Source organism: Lepidochelys olivacea (assembly GCF_965140295.1).
Source record: "Lepidochelys olivacea isolate rLepOli2 genome assembly, chromosome: 1".
NCBI lineage: Eukaryota > Metazoa > Chordata > Testudines > Cheloniidae > Lepidochelys > Lepidochelys olivacea.
Window position 1 is genome coordinate 155,902,201 of NC_140411.1, and position 18,393 is coordinate 155,920,593.

At 43.7% G+C, this 18,393-nt stretch overlaps 1 protein-coding gene across 12 annotated transcripts in view; it reads right to left on the reverse strand.

The window, feature by feature from the left end:
- The window catches only part of CASK (calcium/calmodulin dependent serine protein kinase), a 420,545-nt gene that overhangs the window by 235,869 nt on the left and 166,283 nt on the right, over window positions 1-18,393 (reverse strand). For all 12 annotated transcript variants that reach the window (XM_084635068.1, XM_084635057.1, XM_084635067.1 and 9 more), the window contains exon 3: window positions 9,739-9,844. In XM_084635068.1, coding sequence (XP_084491194.1) covers window positions 9,739-9,844 — 106 coding nt within the window. The remainder of the gene's footprint in view (window positions 1-9,738; window positions 9,845-18,393) is intronic.

The following is an 18,393-nucleotide window of genomic DNA, read 5'->3' on the forward strand; positions in this document are numbered from 1 at the left end:
CCCTGGGGCACTCCACTCGATACCGGCTGCCAACTAGACATGGAGCCATTGATCACTACCCGTTGAGCCCGACAATCTAGCCAGCTTTCTATCCACCTTATAGTCCATTCATCCAGCCCATACTTCTTTAACTTGCTGGCAAGAATACTGTGGGAGACCGTGTCAAAAGCTTTGCTAAAGTCAAGGAACAACACGTCCACCACTTTCCCTTCATCCACAGAGCCAGTTATCTCATCACAGAAGGCAATTAGATTAGTCAGGCATGACTTGCCCTTGGTGAATCCATGCTGATTGTTCCTGATCACCTTCCTCTCCTCTAAGTGCTTCAGAATTGATTCCTTAAGGACTTGCTCCATGATTTTTCCAGGGACTGAGGTGAGGCTGACTGGCCTGTAGTTCCCAGGATCCTCCTCCTTCCCTTTTTTAAAGATGGGCACTACATTAGCCTTTTTCCAGTCATCTGGGACCTCCCCCGATCGCCATGAGTTTTCAAAGATAATGGCCAATGGCTCTGCAATCACATCTGCCAACTCCTTTAGCACTCTCGGATGCAGCGCATCCGGCCCCCATGGACTTGTGCTCATCCAGCTTTTCTAAATAGTCCCGACCACTTTTCTCCACAGAGGGCTGGTCACCTCCTCCCCATGCTGTGCTGCCCAGTGCAGCAGTCTGGGAGCTGACCTTGTTCGTGAAGACAGAGGTAAAAAAAGCATTGAGTACATTAGCTTTTTCCACATCCTCTGTCACGAGGTTGCCTCCCTCATTCAGTAAGGGGCCCACACTTTCCTTGACTTTCTTCTTGTTGCTAACATACCTGAAGAAACCCTTCTTGTTACTCTTAACATCTCTTGCTAGCTGGAACTCCAGGTGTGATTTGGCCTTCCTGATTTCACTCCTGCATGCCTGAGCAATATTTTTATACTCATCCCTGGTCATATGTACAATCTTCCACTTTTTGTAAGCTTCTTTTTTGTATTTAAGAGCAGCAAGGATTTCACTGTTATGACAAGCTGGTCGCCTGCCATATTTACTATTCTTTCTACACATCGGGATGGTTTGCCCCTGTAACCTCAATAAGGATTCTTTAAAATACAGCCAGCTCTCCTGGACTCCTCTCCCCCTCATGTTATTCTCCCAGGGGATCTTGCCCATCAGTTCCCTGAGGGAGTCAAACAGCTGCTTTTCTGAAGTCCAGGGTCTGTATTCTGCTGCTCTCCTTTCTTCCTTGTGTTAGGTTCCTGAACTCGACCATTTCATGGTCACTGCCTCCCAGGTTCCCATCCACTTTTGCTTCCCCTACTAATTCTTCCTGGTTTGTGAGCAGCAGGTCAAGAAGAGCTCTGCCCCTAGTTGGTTCCTCCAGCACTTGCACCAGGAAATTGTCCCCTACATTTTCCAAAAACTTCCTGGATTGCCTGTGCACCGCTGTATTGCTCTCCCAGCAGATATCAGGGTGATTGAAGTCTCTCATGAGAACCAGGGCCTGCGATCTAGTAACTTCTGCGAGTTGCCGGAAGAAAGCCTCGTCCACCTCATCCCCCTGGTCTGGTGGTCTATAGTAGACTCCCACCACGACATCACCCTTGTTGCTCACACTTCTAATCTTAATCCAGAGACTCTCAAGTTTTTCTGCAGTTTCATACTTGAGCTCTGAGCAGTCATACTGCTCCCTTACATACAGTGCTACTCCCCCACCTTTTCTGCCCTTCCTGAACAGCTTATATCCATCCATGACAGTACTCCAGTCATGTGAGTTATCCCACCAAGTCTCTGTTATTCCAATCAGATCATAATTCCTTGACTGTGCCAGGACTTCCAGTTCTCCCTGCTTGTTTCCCAGGCTTCGTGCATTTGTATATAGGCACTTGAGGTAACCTGCTGATCACCCCTTTCTCAGTATGAGGCAGGAGCCCTCCCCTCTCACGCGCTCCTGCTCGTGCCTCCTCCCGGTATCCCACTTCCCCACTTACCTCAGGGCTTTGGTCTCCTTCCCCTGGTGAACCTAGTTTAAAGCCCTCCTCACTAGGTTAGCCAGCCTGCTTACGAAGATGCTCTTCCCTCTCTTCGTTAGGTGGAGCCTGTCTCTGCCTAGCACTCCTTCTTGGAACACCATCCCATGGTCAAAGAATCCAAAGCCTTCTCTCCGACACCACTTGCGTAGCCATTCGTTGACTTCCATGATTCGACAGTCTCTACCCAGGCCTTTTCCTTCCACGGGGAGGATGGACGAGAACACCACTTGCACCTCAAACTCCTTTATCCTTCTTCCCAGAGCCACATAGTCCGCAGTGATCCGCTCACGGTCATTCTTGGCAGTATCATTGGTGCCCACGTGAAGAAGCAGGAAGGGGTAGCGATCTGAGGCCTTGATGAGTCTCGACAGTCTCTCCGTCACATCGCGAATCTTAGCTCCTGGCAAGCAGCAGACTTCTCGGTTTTCCCGGTTGGGGCAGCAGATAGATGACTCAGTCCCCCTGAGGAGAGAGTCCCCGACCACCACCACCTGCCTCCTTCTCTTGGGAGCGGTGGTCGTGGAACCCTCTATAATACATTGAGTCCTCAAAAGCTCTTCTCCTATACACTCCTATCTTTAAGATTCTACTACTTCAAAAATAAATGTGCTCGTTTTATTACTCTTCCTACAGATAAATGGCAGTTTTCAAAAGTGAGAAGAAAATCTCCCTTATTTTTGAAAATTAAAGTCAATTTGAAATTGTCTTGATATTGTTAAAATGGGCTGCAGCATGTGAGCAGCAATGCTTTCTACATTTTATTCAATCAGTTCAACTACATCAATCTCACTAACACAACCATACTGTGTCTGTATTTTTTCCTCACTGAGACTTTAACTGATCAGCTTTCCATGAAAAAAAGCTTACTGTAAGAGCTGAATTTAAAGTTTAAAATTTATTATGAAAGTCTTTGTTACTGTGGAGTTTGCAAGATGGAATCTTGGTCTCAACTATGGCAAACCCCAGAAAATTAAATGTGCTTAGACAGTAAACCAATCATTATAGCAACATCTCAACCTGTACTTCAACTAAAAGACAATTTTTGCAGAAACCAGAGGGATTCACTACGTGAAAGTTGTATTTTACAAGGGTATTAAGGACTTGAGATATTGGAAAAATAGAGGTGCAAGAAGTTTTAACCCCCTGTTTTTTTCAGGTTGGGATAGGCCATGTGAACACCAAGCCAGAACACTTTGATGTCCAAGCATGCAATATTGTCTAAAAATTCTGAAAATAACCAACGTATGCTACATTCTGTTAATATATATATTTTTTGTTTTGATTAAGACAGAAACTAGCACAAGCTAGAGTCCTAGACACACACTGATGATGTGGAAAGAAAGGTGTCAGGGTAGTTGAAAGGCAACACTTCCTTGTATAACCCCAGCACTCAAATATTTGATGGCATGAGATGGTGCTCATACAGGGAGTAGGAAATACTCTGTAGCAGGGCTTTGAGTAATGCTATGTTTTATGTAACATTTCAATGTGGGCTGTGTCTTCTACATGTTGAATCATCAGTCTGTCTTAACTAATTTCATTAGCACATCTACAATTATAAAGGAGTCAAGAGTTTGAGTAACACTGTTCTAGGGTACTGAACAATTTTAGGGTCTATCCACAAGTTGCTCCTAGCACAGCTCTACTGTGTTCATTACCTTAAATATTAAGGCTCTGTCTGCACTGCATTTTCTGTTAGGAAGTTGTTTTTAATATACATATTATAACATTCTTCATAGAGATACTGTTATATGATTATGGCATAACTATGATATATTTTATACAAGGGAGATTGCCAAATCCCCATCATTGGAAGCTTTTAAAAACAAGTTGGACAAACACCTGTCAGGGATAGTCTAGGTTTATTTCGTTCTGCCACGGCACAGGGGGCTGGGCTTGATGATTTCTCAAGGTCCTTTCCAGCCTGACACTTCTATGACTCTAGGTCTTCATCAGCACAAGCTTTAGAATTTTCTTGGGAGTTCTTCATAAGCTTAACTCACTTCCATTTAGAGAGCACTGTAAAGTCCTTACTTCATCTCATTCAACCACCATAATACCACCACTCCAAAAATATAGCCAGACCTCTGGGACAATCTTCTCCCAAGTATCAGGCCTGCAGGGAGGTAAGTGTACTTCCTAAATGGCCTCGTGCAGCATTTTTCAAACTAGGGGTCCTGACCCAAAAGGGGGTCACAGGCTATTGCAAGGGGATTGCAAGATCACAAAAAATAGGGTTACCATACTTCCATGGGCTCTTTTTTGGTCCTTGCTCATCCTTTTCCCTTGCCTTCCGCTATTCCAGAATCCATTGTCTTCGCTGATGGGCCATCAGCCCTGTCTGGCCTCTTCATGGTTGTACCTGAAAGGCTGGCTGTGGGTGTTTTCCAGAGTAAGCCCATTTGAAATACAGCTCCCTAGTCAATATTCATAACTTCAGATACAAAAGTGATACATGCATATAAATAGGATATTCATTCAGCAAATCATAACTTTTCAAATGACACCTCACATGACCCACCTCATACAAAATATATCACAATTATGCCATAATTATATCATATCATCACTGTGAAGAATATGGAGTACAGTGTCTCATGACCAAACAGTAAACTTCCTCATTTCCTCTACCCACTGGCACACACCTTACCATTACCACAACTACCATATACCGCACACCACAATCTTAACTTGCTATGGATGCCAGCCTTCCATTACCCATCTTTCGCAAACTACCAACCCCCACCAGCACAACACATTACATCATTAAACATCCACAAAAAATAGTGTTAGGATTGTGTACTTTAGCAAAGAGTATATGGAAAAGGGAAGCTAGAGGGGAAGGGAAGAGTTACAGTTTACAGCACATGCAGTGTGCAGTAGTTGTGGTGACAGTATGGAGTGTGTGTGGATGAACGACAGGATATATATTTTTAGGTGACTTCTCTTCTCATTTCCTTCCATTCTGGATTTGAGTCAGCTGTGTTGTGTGTGTATCAAACCTAACTATTTCACAGTGAAGATTTTGTATATTAATATTAAATAGCAATAAGATTATGTAATTAAAAAGCCAATTAAGAGTGTCTGTACCATAATTCTGAGCTACTGGAATGGTAAAAATAGATGTAAACCCTTGTTTTCATTTCCAGTTTTTTTAAATCCCTATTAATTACCACAATGAGTGTCCCTAAGGTTTATGAAATCATTTTATAATAGTGTAACTAAGTCCGTTCGCCCATGCTTTGGGACTTTTACAGAATAAATAAAGCACCACATCAGTACTGCATGTAATTTATTGCTTAGAAAGAAAAAAATATTTTGCAGTCAACATACCATAATTTAACAGACATGGCTTTAAAAAACCAAAATCTAAGGCAATGATTTCTTAGGCCCCATCTTTACTGTCCTCCTACTTTCTGATTCTTGTCTTCAGTGATAACCCTACCATACGTGGAGGTGATTCCATTAGCACATATGTGAAGTCCAATTCTATATATTGGTGGGGGTGACAACACATATTGAAATTATGTGGCTTGATCTACTGTAAGCAGGGTAGACCAGTAGCGGCCTAACCCATAAACATGGATCAACAGAATGCAGGGAGACAAAGAAAAACAGCAGATGGCAAGAGCATATGTATATGCATGGCATGTGTGTGCAGGGGAGTGGTAAGAGGGCAAATGAAATCCCCATTTTTCTATGTATACAGGATTGGGAGAAGAGGTGAACCTGGAAGGATTTAGAGAAGATGTAGAGCAAGCAAAGGCATTATTTTACTGTGTGTGTGTGTTCTCCCCCTCTTGAATATCACCCCAAAAGTCTGAAAACCATAACTCCTGTCCTCACCAGGTCCTTGGTCAGACTAGGAAGGGACATTACCATTTGGAACAGAGGACAAACTCTACAGGCTTTGATAAACTTGTAGAAGATGCTCAATTTAGCTTTCTTCAGAGGTGATTTTTCTACCATTTGTAACTGAATTCCCCCGCTCCAAATTAGCTATCAGACTTAACTGATGAGAACTAGTCATAAAAAAATTTATTTCTTAGCTCTCCCATAAGCCAATATGGGAAAACTGATTATCTTCAAACTAAAAAAAACCAAATACATATTTTCATATGAGGTGAAACTGTATTATAATTTAACAGAAGTATCTAAACTGCCTCAGTAAACTTTTGTTTCTTTTTTAAACCAGTAACAAAAACAAAAAAATGCTCACGAATGATTTAGAGTTATGAACAATGCCTCAAACGAAAGTCAAAAGGGTGTTTGCATATATTTATTTCCCCTTTTGTCATCCCTCCTGCCCCCACATTATACAAAATGCAGACCCCACCCAACAAACAGATTCCTAATTGAGGGGCGCTTGTTCCCAGGTGCACCCTGCTAGGAACCTCACACCCAGCACTGAATAGTACTTCCACCCTTATTACAGGGGATTTAAAGAAATACTTCCATGTTTTTATTTTGTATCCAAGACCCTCATATAATATTTGTACTTAACAGAAATGTATTTGTATATTTGAAAACTGAATACTCCTATACCACTCCAGACTCCTGCGTAACATCTCTTCAAACCAGTAGGTGGAGGTAGACACACATTAACAAATGAAGTGTAATTTTTGTCATCTTCATCCGATCATGAACTTTCCCACTTTGAAAAAGTGTTTCCCGCCATTAGGTAACAGCATTTTACAAACTTACCTTTATTATGTTAGCAAAACTTTCCCTCACATTTAAAAAAAACACAACAAAAACATGTCAAAAGAGGACAGAAAAAATAGTCTCAACAGTTGCTGAAAGTTTGCAGGAATTCATTTTAGGTAAGTACACATTACAGTTTCTGCTTCATTTCTTTGCTTTTTCGGATTTTATATACATTAGTGACGTTACACATTTAAATTAATAGTCTAATATGTGATGACAAACCACAAAAACCAATTATTTTAATAATGGTGAAATTTGTGTGATGCTAATATCATGCCCTAATTATGTGCCTTGTTTTATGTGGTCACTTGCAGGTTGGAGGCTAAGACCAGTCTTCCCTGCCCATTTAGCTCTACATTGAGAATACAAAGAAATGTAAAGCTACATTTTTATGTACAGTAACTCCTCGCTTAACCTAGTTATGTTCTTGAAAAATGCAACTTTAAGCAGAACGATGTTAAGCGAATCCAATTTCCCCATAAGAATTAATGTAATACAGGCAGGGATGTATGTTTAGATGGCAGGGAAATTTTTTTCACCAGAAAAAAAGACATTATATACATATATCGTATAAGTTTTAAACAAGTTCTAATCAGAGGACTGTCTGGGGGCCTGCTCATGAGCTCCCCGAGCTTCTCCTAAAGCAACTGTGCTGATATCAGGTGGGATATTTCCCAGGGAATGCCTTGCTGCTAAATGATGAACTAGCACTCGGCTGAGCCCTCAAATGTTAACATGTTGATAATGTAGCCTCACACTCTACAAGGCAGCACCATGGGAGGGAGGAGAAACAACCCAGCAACGGCTGCAAACACTTCCCCGTGGAAACTGAATGTGATGATGAATCCATGCTATCTCACTGAAGCGCATCACTCCCTTCTCTGGACAGTGCATGCACGACTGCAGAAGCACCGACTTTCCAAAGTGCCAGGGAGTGTTCAACCCCCAGCTCCGCCTCAGGTCCGCCCCCACTCCACCCCCCTCACCCCGAGTACACCACGTCCTTGCTCCTCCCCCATCCTCCTCAGAGCCTCCTGAATGCCACAAAACAGCTGATTGTTGTGGGCGGGAGGCGAGGGGGGGGGGAAGGGTTGCTGATCTGCGGGGCCTGCCAGTAGGCACTGGAAGGGTGGGGTGGAGTGGAGGGGAGTTGATGGGGGACTGCCGGCTCACCCTGGTTCCAAGCCCCCACCCACTAGCAGGTGGTGGCCAAAAGACGTTATAAGCAAACATTGCATAACTTTAAATGAGTATGTTCTCCAGTAGATTAGCGACAAAACAATGAAACAATGTTAACCAGGATGACTAAGTGAGGAGTTACTGTAAACATCTGTTTTGCTCTCAAGTCTGTTGATAGAACTGTGAAGTCCTGAAAGTGTTTGAGCACAACTAATTCAAAGCCTCTGGAAAAAAAAATGTGAAAAGGTGTGGTTTATACTGATCCGTACTATAGCCATAATTTTGATAAGGAATGGCCAATATTTTCAAATTGGAGTGCCTAAACTAAAGTCAAACTCCTAAATTCAAACTCTGATACGTAAACACGTGGCCTAATTTTTCAAAGGTGCTGGGCAAGCTCATCTACTTGTGAAGTCAATGGGAGCTATAGGTACTCAATATCTTAGAAAATCAGGTCACTTATATGCAGGTGCCATCCATGTATTGAAGAGACAAACAGATATCTAGGTTTGAAAAATGTTGTCCAATTGCTTTTTTCCAGGTACAATTTTAAAAAATAATTTAGAAACAGTCTGCTGTAAAGTGAATTTGGATCAATTTTTGGACAATGATTCAACAGAATAATTTTGTTGCATACCTCTCAAGGAAGCATTGCAAACAAACAAAATTAACTTTTATACATGCTGCTTTTAAAAGAAAGTGTCATCAAAAACTGAAGCACTTTAAATGTACTCACTAAGAATTGAGAAATCTCAATTTAAATCTACAACCAAAATTTAAAATCGGAATGATTTAGATTATAATGTTTTATGCTCAACATATGTCATTACTAGAGCTGAGCAAGTAATAAATTTTTCAGTTTGCAGGCCAAATCAAACAAATTTAAAAAATGGTTTTGTTTCAGCTAAGCAATTTTTTTTCTTTTTGTTGATTCTTTTCATTTCCAGGTGTTTTACCCTTTATTTTTTAAATAAATCCAGCAACATTTCAAAAATGTTTCTAAATGAGAAGCTGAAATATTTTGTTTTGAAAATGTTGAAAAGATGTTTTGACTTTTAAAAAATTCTTTTTTTTTTAAACCAAAACTATTTACCGAATTCTACATGAATTCACAAATAATTCTGATTGCCCTGTAACTGTAATTTTGGCAAAGAAACTATTCACTTGAAAAATGTTGTCCAGCTCTAGTCATTACTCAAATAACCATGATAAAAACCAAGAAATCATAGAATCATAGAATATCAGGGTTGGAAGGGACCTCAGGAGGTCATCTATTCCAATCCCCTGCTCAAAGCAGGACCAGTCCCCAACTAAATCATCCCAGCCAGGGCTTTGTCAAGCCTGACCTTAAAAATATCTAAGGAAGGAGATTCCACCACCTCCCTAGGTAACGCGTTCCAATGTTTCATCATCCTCCTAGTGAAAAAGTTTTTCCTAATATCCAACCTAAACCTCCCCCACTGCAACTTGAGACCATTACTCCTTGTTCTGTCATCTGCTACCACTGAGAACAGTCTAGAGCCATCCTCTTTGGAACCCCCTTTCAGGTAGTTGAAAGCAGCTATCAAATCCCCCCTCATTCTTCTCTTCCACAGACTAAACATCCCCAGTTCCCTCAGCCTCTCCTCATAAGTCATGTGTTCCAGTCCCCTAATCATTTTTGTTGCCCTCTGCTGGGCTCTTTCCAGTTTTTCCACATTCTTCTTGCAGTGTGGGGCCCAAAACTGGATGCAGTACTCCAGGTGAGGCCTCACCAATGTTGAATAGAGGGGAACGATCATGTCCCTTGATCTGCTGCAATGCCCCTACGTATACAAAACTTATAAATAAATAAACTTACAATTCGAAAACCATATAAAGCATTCCATCTGAACTGTATGTCTCCAATAATTCAACAATATGGGGATGCTTCAGCATGTGACAGATACTGGCTTCCCTCTTCAGATCTGTGGAAGATAATGAAAAGTGTTATATTAGTTGCCTTGACAGCACTGATAGCACACAACCAAGAAGTTTAAGATCAATTAGTAAAGAAAAAAGGACACAATCTTTTGGGAGGTTGACATCTGACATTATTCCAAAATAGTCTTTAGCCTTTGTAACCAAAATTGGCAAGAGAGCAATGAGTCACTTTCTCTTCTCAGAGTGTTTTTTTCTGGAAAGAGGTAACAATTTTTCTGAAACATGAGTAAAGGTACAAAATCAGATTTGTTAGTGGGAAAGAACAGCAGCAGGAAAAAGTAAATCAAACTGATGTGCACGACCAAACTGTAAAACTGTGCTTACTTTAATAAATGGAGCCCCACCCTGCTATTTTGGGGCCTATGAGAATCAACTCGCACAGATATCAGCCCAGAAACAGCAACTGAGAAAAGTGACACAAAATAAAATGTTTGACAATTCTGAGCCAGGAGCCTGTCAGGACTCTCCAGAAAGCAAAAGTACCCTCAGCACCCCAAAGGTCTGCCTAACCTGGATGCCTGAGAAGCAGACAGCTGGTGATAGCCAGGCCAGAGAAGAGAAGGAGGAATGACTGGTCTAGGAACTGTACTGGCACACCATACCATAGAATGCACATGGCTAGAACAGTCCTGACATGCATGCTGAGCCCAGCACATTGTTTGGGGGAAGGGAGCTGGCTGTATCAGCAGGAGGAAATACGGCCTCTCAAGTTGCTTTTGGTCAGAAAGGTAAAGAAGGAATCCTAATTGTACTGTATTCAGTTTGGAGGACTATTATTTGATAGCAGAAGCAATTGATTATTGCTTTGAGAGTTAGGTATTTCCTTGCATACACCAGATTAGTCCCGCCTTCCATACTTTTTTCTTTTATTCCTGCCTATATCCAGTCTTTTAATTTCATGCTTTCATTTCCTCTAAAAATGTGTTGGTTTCTTCTTCCTTGATTTCTACAAAGGACAATAACTAACTGTCCTAAAGGGCATCTGGGCTGCATATTTATTTATTCACCTAGCCTTTACAGGAGACACCGTACCTTATCCATAATTTAACACAATCAGCAAGCTTAGAGCTGCTGCCTGCACTCAAACCAAGGAACACAAAGAACCCAGGGCCCATTGGTTCTAAAACGGGCCATAGACACACTTAGGAACAAATTGACTCTGCTAATCTTGGAGAATTGAGGCCAGAGATTTTTATTTATTTTTTTTGGCGGCAGGGAGGGGAAGAGTGGTGGCTACAGAAAATTATTTTTTAAAATGACCATTTAGGACCAATCTCTCAACATCAGATTTAAGTACAGCAAAGTTTCTAGTGTTCTTAAGAGCTTAAAAATGTAGGATACTCCAGAGAAGATTATACTCCTGAGAGTTACTTAGTAGTGATAAACATGCTATTGACTTCCTTTCCAGAAATAAAGAAAACAAAACAGGTACATGAACAGCTAGAAAAAGATGGGCTTATAAGATCATCTGTGCCCAGAGACTCATTCTGAAGTTCAAGGACCAGTTCTAGTTCTTTAAAAACATGAATGCCATTTTGTGTATAAGATCCTATATTTTGGTTCGGAAATATCCTGGACCTACAGGGAAGTCTTCAAAAAATTGTGAAGGTGTATTATTTAGTCTTAAGGAAGAAATTAACAGTTGCCTATTGCAGATAATTGCCTTAAACCAGGAGTGGCCAACCTGTGGCTGCAGAGCCACGTGCGGCTCCTTCTAAAGGCACCGACGGGGCTGGAGCTACAGGCACCCACTTTCCAATGTGCTGGGGGGTGATTACTGTTCAACCCCTGGCTCTGCCTCAGGCCTTGCCCCCACTCCACTCCACCCCTTCCCGCTCCCTCCCCTGAGCATAGAATCATAGAATATCAGGGTTGGAAGGGACCTCAGGAGGTCATCTAGTCCAACCCCCTGCTCAAAGCAGGACCAATCCCCAATTTTTGCCCCAGATCCCTAAATGGCCCCCTCAAGGATTGAACTCACAACCCTGGGTTTAGCAGGCCAATGCTCAAACCACTGAGCTATCCCTCCCCCCCAATGCCATCCCTCCCCCCCCAATGCCATGCCCTCTCCCCCCCCCCAGAGCTTGCTGCATGCCACAAAATGGCTGATTGAGAGGTGTGGGGCGGGAGGGGGAGGTTCTGATCGGCGGGGCTGCCGGTGGGTTGGAGGCGCTGGGAGTGGGGGGCGGGGGGGAGCTAATGGAGGGGGTTGCTGACGTATTACGGTGGCTCTTTGGCAATATACATTGGTAAATTCTGGCTCCTTCTCAGGCTCAGGTTGGCCACCCCGGCCTTAAACCTTTTGCAGCTACTATGTTTATTATTTTATAAAATAGAAAGTAACAAATCTTAGAGTCAATTTTTTGCAATGCATCCACTCAGAACAAAAAGGGATGGGCAGACCACTCAAAAATAAGTACTTTTATTCCATTACTTGAAAATTAGATAAGTCTCCCTCTTTCCCCTGTAACTTTCCACAATTCCACTTACTCCTATCAACAGTATTTATCGGGGAAGGTGGCAGTCAACAACTTAAATAAACAGTCAAATAAATTTGGGGGGAAGCCAGGGCTTGTTGGGATGGTAGGAACTGTGTCAGAAGAAGGGAGACTATGGCAACTTTAATGACTGAGGAAGAGGAGAAATTCAGAAGAACACTGGAAAGAACATTTTAGAAAGTACAGAAAGCAACATTTAAGTTAAAGTGCGTTTTTATTAATGAAGCCATATTATTTATGATAAACTGGCCAACTTGCAATTTGTATATATAGACAACATTCTCAACTCTTAATCCTTTCTGGCTAGATAAGGCTGCACAAGGCCCACTCTAATGTAAGGTGGTGACTGGGGAAGGTAGGGTGGGGAATTGTTTTTTGGGGTATTGTCAGAGGTGAAAGTAAGCCGGTACGCTCCGGTACAGTGTACCGGTAAGAGCCTGTGCGCCGTACCAGGACCAGCTTTCAGAGAGGGCAATTTAAAGCCCTGAGGTAGCGGCGGCGGGGCTGCGGCGGGAATTTAAAGGGCCCCGGAGCTCCAGCCGCCACTACTGCCCCGGGACCCTTTAAATCTCGGCCTCAGCCCTGCTGCCCAAGCCCCGGGGTAGCAGTGGCGGGGCTCTGGCGGGAATTTAAAGGGCCTCAGAGCTCCAGCCCCCACTACCCTCCCGCGACCCTTTAAGTCCCCGCCTGAGCCCTGCTGCCGAAGCCCTGGAGTAGTGGTGGCGGGGCTCCGGAGGGGATTTAAAGGGCCAGGGCAGTAGCCCCAAGCCCTTTAAATCCCTGCCTGAGCCCTGCTGCCTGAGCCCTGGGGTAAGGGTGGGGGGGCTCCGGCGGGGATTTTAAAGAGCCCCGGAGCTCCAGCCACCCCTACTGCCCTGGCTCTTTAAATCCCGCTGGAGTCCTACTGCCAAAGCCCTCGGGTAGCAGCAGTGGGGCTCAGGTGGGCAATTAAAGGGCCGGGGCGGTAGCGGCGGCTGGAGCCCCGGGGCCCTTTAAATCCCCGATGGAGCCCAGTCACCGCTACCCCAGGGCTCGGGCAGCAGGGCTCACAGGGGGATTTAAAGGACCCCGGGAGGGTAGCGGGGGCCGGAGCTCTGGGGCCCTTTAAATCCCTGCCAAAGCCCTGCCACTGCTGCTACCCCAGGGCTCGGGCAGCAGGGCTCAGGCGGGGATTTAAAGGGCTCGGGGCTCCAGCAGCTGCTACCCCAGAGTCCTGGGTTAGCGGTGGCAGCTGGGAGCCCCCAGGGCTTCTCAGTGATTTAAAGGGCCCGGGGCTCTGCTGCGGTAGCAGCAGCTGGAGCCCTGGGCCCTTTAAATCACCCCCGAGCCTCCCAGCCGCCTCTGCAGGTAGCTCGGGAGTAATTTAAAGGGCCCCGGGCTCCCAGCCGCCACTACCACAGCTGGAGCCCTGACCCTTTAAATCAAGATTTAAAGGGCCTGGGGATTTAAGGCCCTGCCTCTTCTGGTTGAAGCCACGCCTCTTCCAGTTGAGGCCCCGCCCCCTGCTCAGGACTCTGGCGTACCAGTAAGTCCTCTAACTTGCTTTCACCCCTGGGTATGGTCCTTTCGCTTTTGTCTTTGATATGAAGTCTATGCACAAGAGAGAGATTGTGCACCTGCATTCTGAACTACATTGATTGGGTATATTTTATAAAAGTGAACCAAGTAGCAGCTAATAATTCACACCATCAGCGCCAAAATAATGACTGCTTTGTAAAACCACAATGCTGAAAGGAAAACATAATTAGCTGACTTTTTATTTTAAAAAAGGATCTTAATCTCCTCTCCCCAAGAGCTAAAAAAAAAAATGATGGGTCTGTCTACACTAACCACCACTATGTTGGAGGATGTCATTATAACATAATGGGGTCCCTTTACTAGGTGAAAATGAGGTTTAGTCTTGCAGTGAAGACATGACAGACCTACCTTAGTCTTGAACTAGTCTACAGCCTTGCTTAAGTCCAGTGCTACAACATGGCTCTCTCCCTGTCTGTGCTGCATAACCAACACTATGTTTTAACATATCAGAGGACTACCGTGTTGTAACTGGGTTTCCCAACATGAAGGTAATTACAATGTACACGGGACTTTAAATCACCACATTTAATCAGCTGCTCACAATTCTTTAGAAGAAAAAGTTTTATCTTGAAATATGGTTCATTTTGTTATTGCATTTTGTCTTCTGCTTTCTTCAAGCCAAGTCAGGAAAACAGTAACAATATCAGAATCTACTTACAAACTTTCATTTTACTACAAACAATTCCATTCAAGTGGTACTCAAGCTGTCTTAGGACATCATATGACTAAAAGTGTGGCATGTTGCAAAAATTCATTTTTCAATAAATACAATACCCTAATCAGATTATGGTCATGAGCAAGAAAAAGAGGTGTACTTTCCAAAATAACTAATTTAAATGAAATTCTGCAAAAATAAATTTGCCACATGTCTAAGAATCTACATGCCAAGTTTAACCTTGAAGACAATTAAAATGGCCTGTTATAAATCTTTCAAAAAGGCAGTTCACAATGAAAAAAACTGACAACCTCTACTGACTGTGCTGCCAAATACATTTCTCCTGCTCAATTTCATTGCTTTTTGTAACTGCCAGCTCTCCATTAGCTTCCTATTCAGAGTACTGATAACATTCACATTCCAAAAATTTCACCATAAACAGAGGTCTACTAAAATCAATAAAACCACATTAACAGTCTCTAGTTTGGAAAAAGGCTTTAAGTTGCAACAGAGCCAGCAGCCATGTGTGATAATTTACTTCAGATAAATAATGAATTTTGTCAGTACAAAAAAACCCAACAACTATTAAGAGACTTAATCTCATATGGTTATAAACTCAAAAGTCAGGAAATGCCAAATTAATGTCGCATGCACAACCTTACCTTTCTCCCCTTGTAAGCACTGATACTCAAATTACATTATCAGATATATTCTCCCTCTTCCCCCCCAAACCATATAACCTTAGAGATTATAGAACCCCAGCACTAACTAGCTGACTCCCTGACTCAGATCTGGTTTCTTTGGTACAAACAACGCTTACAGAAATAAGAGTATTGAAAACTAAGGCATACAGAGCTTTGATAATGAAGCACAGCAGGCCAATTGCTTCCCCAGTGCCTTCTCTACTGCAAATCACGAGAAAAAGATCCTAAAGCCTAAAGGAAGGACAGAGGGTAATAAAATTCTGATAGGGACCACACATCTCCAAGAACTCTAATTATAGAAGGTAAGCAACCTTTCTTTCTTCTTCGAGTGCTGATCCTTATGTATACTGCACTGTGGGTGACTAACAAGCAGTTTTCCATGAGGAAGAAGGTGTGAGGACCAATGCAGTATTGATGACCAAAGGACCGCTGAGTCAAAGGATGCATCAGTTGTGGAAGCTTGCACTAGGGCATAATGTCTTGTGAAAGCATGCAGAGAACCCCATGTTTCCACTTTATAGATGTCAACCAGTGGAACTCTTTGAAGCGATGCTACCAAAGCTATCTTGGCTCTGGTAGAGCAGGCCCTCACTATGTGGAGACGGACTATCTGCTACCTGGTAGCACAGCTGAACATAGCCTGAAATCCACGTACAAATCCTTTGAGAAGGCTTGCTTCTCCCTTCATCCATTCTGCCAAGGAAACGAACAGCCTACGCAATTTCTTAAATGATTTTGTTCTTTGTAGACAGAATGGCAGGGTTTATTAGGGTTGTGCTGCCCATTAATAAGGCCATCCTGGAGCCTGCCAGACTCACATGGCATACTCCAGCAACATGTGCACCTACTCCCAAGAAGACAGAAAAGAATTATTTGGTCCCAGCCAGGGGAGCAGAGTTTTTGTTCACATATCCTGCCCCAAACTCTTTGGCTATTCAGGTTGCCATTGAAAGGAGTAGGCAACAGCACTGAAGGTCCATTCTTCCGGATAAAGAGGCTAAATTATTGGATCTCCTCGGAAGGAAAGTACTTACTTCAATTGTCAGGCATTAATTGTCCTAATTAAGTAAGTAATTAACTTACTTCAATTGTCAGGCATTTCAAAGTATAATTGTTTTCATTTACTTAAAACTTCTGGAATTCAGAGACAAGCTTCCTAAGGAAGTAAGTGCACAATTTCAAGCCCTGAGTGAGGAGCGTAGATTCATTAAAAGATCATCCCTACAAGCCTCAGTAGATGCAGTTGACATAGCCTCATGATCCATGGTGACTGCTGTCATCATCCATCCGGGAGCCCTGGCTCCATTCCTCTGAACTTCCCTGGGGAATCCCACCTGCAGCAGACAATTTGCTCTTTGGAGGAAGCAACTTAGTGATAGACAGATGAGTCATTACTCCCATGGAGACTCAAGACCAAGCCTCCACTCCATGCCAGAATCAAAGAGGAAATATCGTAGGCAACCTTGCTATCCTAGAGCAGCACCCCAACCCTTCTGTCACCAGAGCAGGTATGAACAGCCACAAAAGCAACAGAGGATGAAACGGAACAAAAACAACACTCCTCCTTCCAACCATAACCTCTTTCTAGTTCTTGTGCTATACCAAAGCTATAATGTTTGTATTACAAACACTACTGGGGGAATGTCTGTCACAAAATATTTCCAATTGAATGAAAAAAAAAATGAATTCATGAAAACATTACAGCTGGGCCTAGCTTTCTGTAACGTAATAAAACTCATTAATCTCTTTCACTCAGTAGCATGACTCCCTCCATCCTTTCCTGATACTGCTAAACTCTAGTACAGAGATCTCAAACTCAAAATTACCAGGAGGGCTGCATGAAGACTAATATGTTGGCCTTAGGACCACATCACTGACACTGCCCCCCCGCCATGCCGCTGCCCCTGGCTCTGCCCCCGCCCATGGCCCCGCCCCCACTCCACCCCTTTCCCTGCCCCACCTCTTCCCACCCCTTCCCCGAAGTCCGCACCCCAACTCCGCCCCCTCCGTGCCCCTATTCCAACCCCTTCCCTGCCTCCTCCCCTGAACATGCGGCTCCCCGCTCCTCCCCACTCCCACCTGGGAACCGCTAAGTACCGCCAAACAGCTGTTTGGCGACGGGAAGTGCCTGGAGGTAGGTAGACGAGTGGGGACAAGGTGTGCTGGGGTCGGCAGGGGTGGGGAGCTTGGCGGCCCCAGGAAATAACTGGGGGGCACGGGGAGGTTGGCGGGCCGCAGCAAATAGCTCCGCGGGCTGCGTGTTTGAGACCCCTGCTCTAGTACAGTGGTTCTCAAAGCCGGTCCGCCACTTGTTCAGGGAAAGCCACTGGTGGGCCGGACTGGTTTGTTTACCTGCCGCGTCTGCAGGTTCGGCCGATTGCAGCTCCCACTGGCCGCGGTTCGCTGCTCCAGGCCAATGGGAGCTGCTGGAAGTGGCGGCCAGTACGTCCCTTGGCCCGCGCCGCTTCCCACAGCCCCCATCTGAGAATACTGAATTGTATTAAATACAAATCTAGATTGTCTTCTTGGCTGATAAAGAAAAGGCAAATAAAAGTTAAGTTCTAAAAGTTTCTGTAAATCTTTTAAGGTGAAATGTCAAATGTCCAAGAATCACAGTAGTCCTTATAAATATATGACAAGAATCAAAGATGATCAAAGTTTTGTGTTCTCTCTAGTGATGACTTTTTTCAAAGGCAGGATTACCTTTATATTCCTAAAGCTTATGCTTCATGCAGAGTATCAGCCAGCCACATGTAAAGATCAAGAAGGGATTCTCATCTCCTCTGCAATGTATTCTGGAGGTGTTTTTTGGTCTCCTTTCTCTCAAAGATTAGAAATGGCCATAGTTGGAGATGGAACAGTGGATGGGGTGGACAAGTGCTCTGACATGGTGCCAAGCATATTCTCTCTCAGGTGCATAGCTGGTTTGTTCTTCCTCACATGTGCAGGGTCCGATAGCAAAATAAGGAGTCATTAAGGAATTCTCTCCCAGATCAGATCATCAATGACTTGGGATTTTTTCACCTCCCTCTGCAGTGTGTGGATGTGCGTCACTTGCCAGAATTATCTGGGTATTTCTCACTTAATTTCCCTCCCTT